Raw genomic sequence first — 1315 nt, 5'->3', positions numbered from 1 at the left:
AAAATCGATTGCACCTGAATTTTCACTTTTGATAATAGAGTTATTCAAGTGGCACATTATGGTGGACCATAGGAATCACAAATAGCTCATTTTTCCTTCTCACGGTACTGCCTAAATCTTCAGTCATGTCAAAATTCTTATGACTAATTCCCAAGGGAAGTTCCCAATCAAAATAATACAATAATTGTGCAAGTGGAAGTTCAATATTAGGTTCAGCAAATGAAATGCCAGGACCCATTCTCTTCCCTGCACCAAATGGGATGAATTCAAAATGGGATCCTTTGTAATCAATTTCACTATCCAAGAATCTCTCAGGATAGAATCTCTCTGCTTCACTCCAATATTTGGGATCTCTTCCAATTGCCCATGCATTTACAAACACTTGAGTTCCAACTGGTATTGTGTATCCATTGATCTCACAATATTTAAGGCACTCTTTTGGAAGTAACACAGGAGTTGGAGGGTGTAGTCTCATACTTTCTTTAATCACTGCTTTTAGAAATTTCAACTCTTCAAGACCCATCTCATCAACAAAATCTATATGGCACAAATACGAATACAAATATTAAATATAATATAGTATGATAAATAAATATAAAAAATTTTACTATACAAAAATGAGTTTACTTTTTATGTAGTATTAATATAAAAGAGATTTATAAAAATAACTAATTGTGTATTATTATATCAATAAAAATAAGGGATAAATATTGTTTTAGTTTCTAAGGATCAGAATCGAAATCGTCTTCAACGTAATTTTTTATTTAGAATCATCCTTAACGTTTTTTTTATTAAAGTCATTCTTTTAACTTTTTCTGGACAAAAATACCCTCCACGAGCACCTTTACCTCCACCACCACCACCACCAACACCTCCATCACCAAGAATAACATTAATGAAATCAACACAAATTCAACAAATCAACACAAATTCAACAACCAAATCAACACACAATAACAATAAAATCAGAAAACAACAAATTAAAATCAAAATTAAAAGTAAAAGTAGAAGCAGTCACAGAAGCACAAAAAGCAGAAGCAGAAACTCAAGCAGAAACTCAAACAGAAGCAGAAAGCAGAGGCTAAAACAAGGAGCAGAAGTAAGAAGAAGAAGCAAATGCAAAAGAAGAAGCAGATGCAGAAGTCGAAGCAGAACCACCGGCAGCTCGTGGGCGACGGCGACTGGGCAGATTGGCGGTGGTAGGAACCCAGCTCAATCTTAGATCCCTCTCTCTCTCCTTCGCGCGTCGCCCTCCTCGCGTCAGGCTCCCCTTCCCGGCGACGCAGTAGTCACAGAAGCAGAAGCAGAAAGCTCC

At 36.3% G+C, this 1315-nt stretch overlaps 1 protein-coding gene across 1 annotated transcript in view; it reads right to left on the bottom strand.

The window, feature by feature from the left end:
- LOC107496187 (desmethyl-deoxy-podophyllotoxin synthase-like) overlaps positions 1 to 1315 on the bottom strand; it is a 3051-nt gene continuing 1736 nt past the window's right edge. The window contains exon 3 of the mRNA XM_016117393.3: positions 1 to 537. Coding sequence (XP_015972879.3) covers positions 41 to 537 — 497 coding nt within the window. The 3' untranslated portion in view covers positions 1 to 40. The remainder of the gene's footprint in view (positions 538 to 1315) is intronic.

The sequence above is a fragment of the Arachis duranensis genome, chromosome 7 (genome assembly GCF_000817695.3).
Source record: "Arachis duranensis cultivar V14167 chromosome 7, aradu.V14167.gnm2.J7QH, whole genome shotgun sequence".
Classification (NCBI taxonomy): Eukaryota; Viridiplantae; Streptophyta; class Magnoliopsida; order Fabales; family Fabaceae; genus Arachis; species Arachis duranensis.
This window is presented reverse-complemented; position numbering and strand designations above follow the sequence as displayed.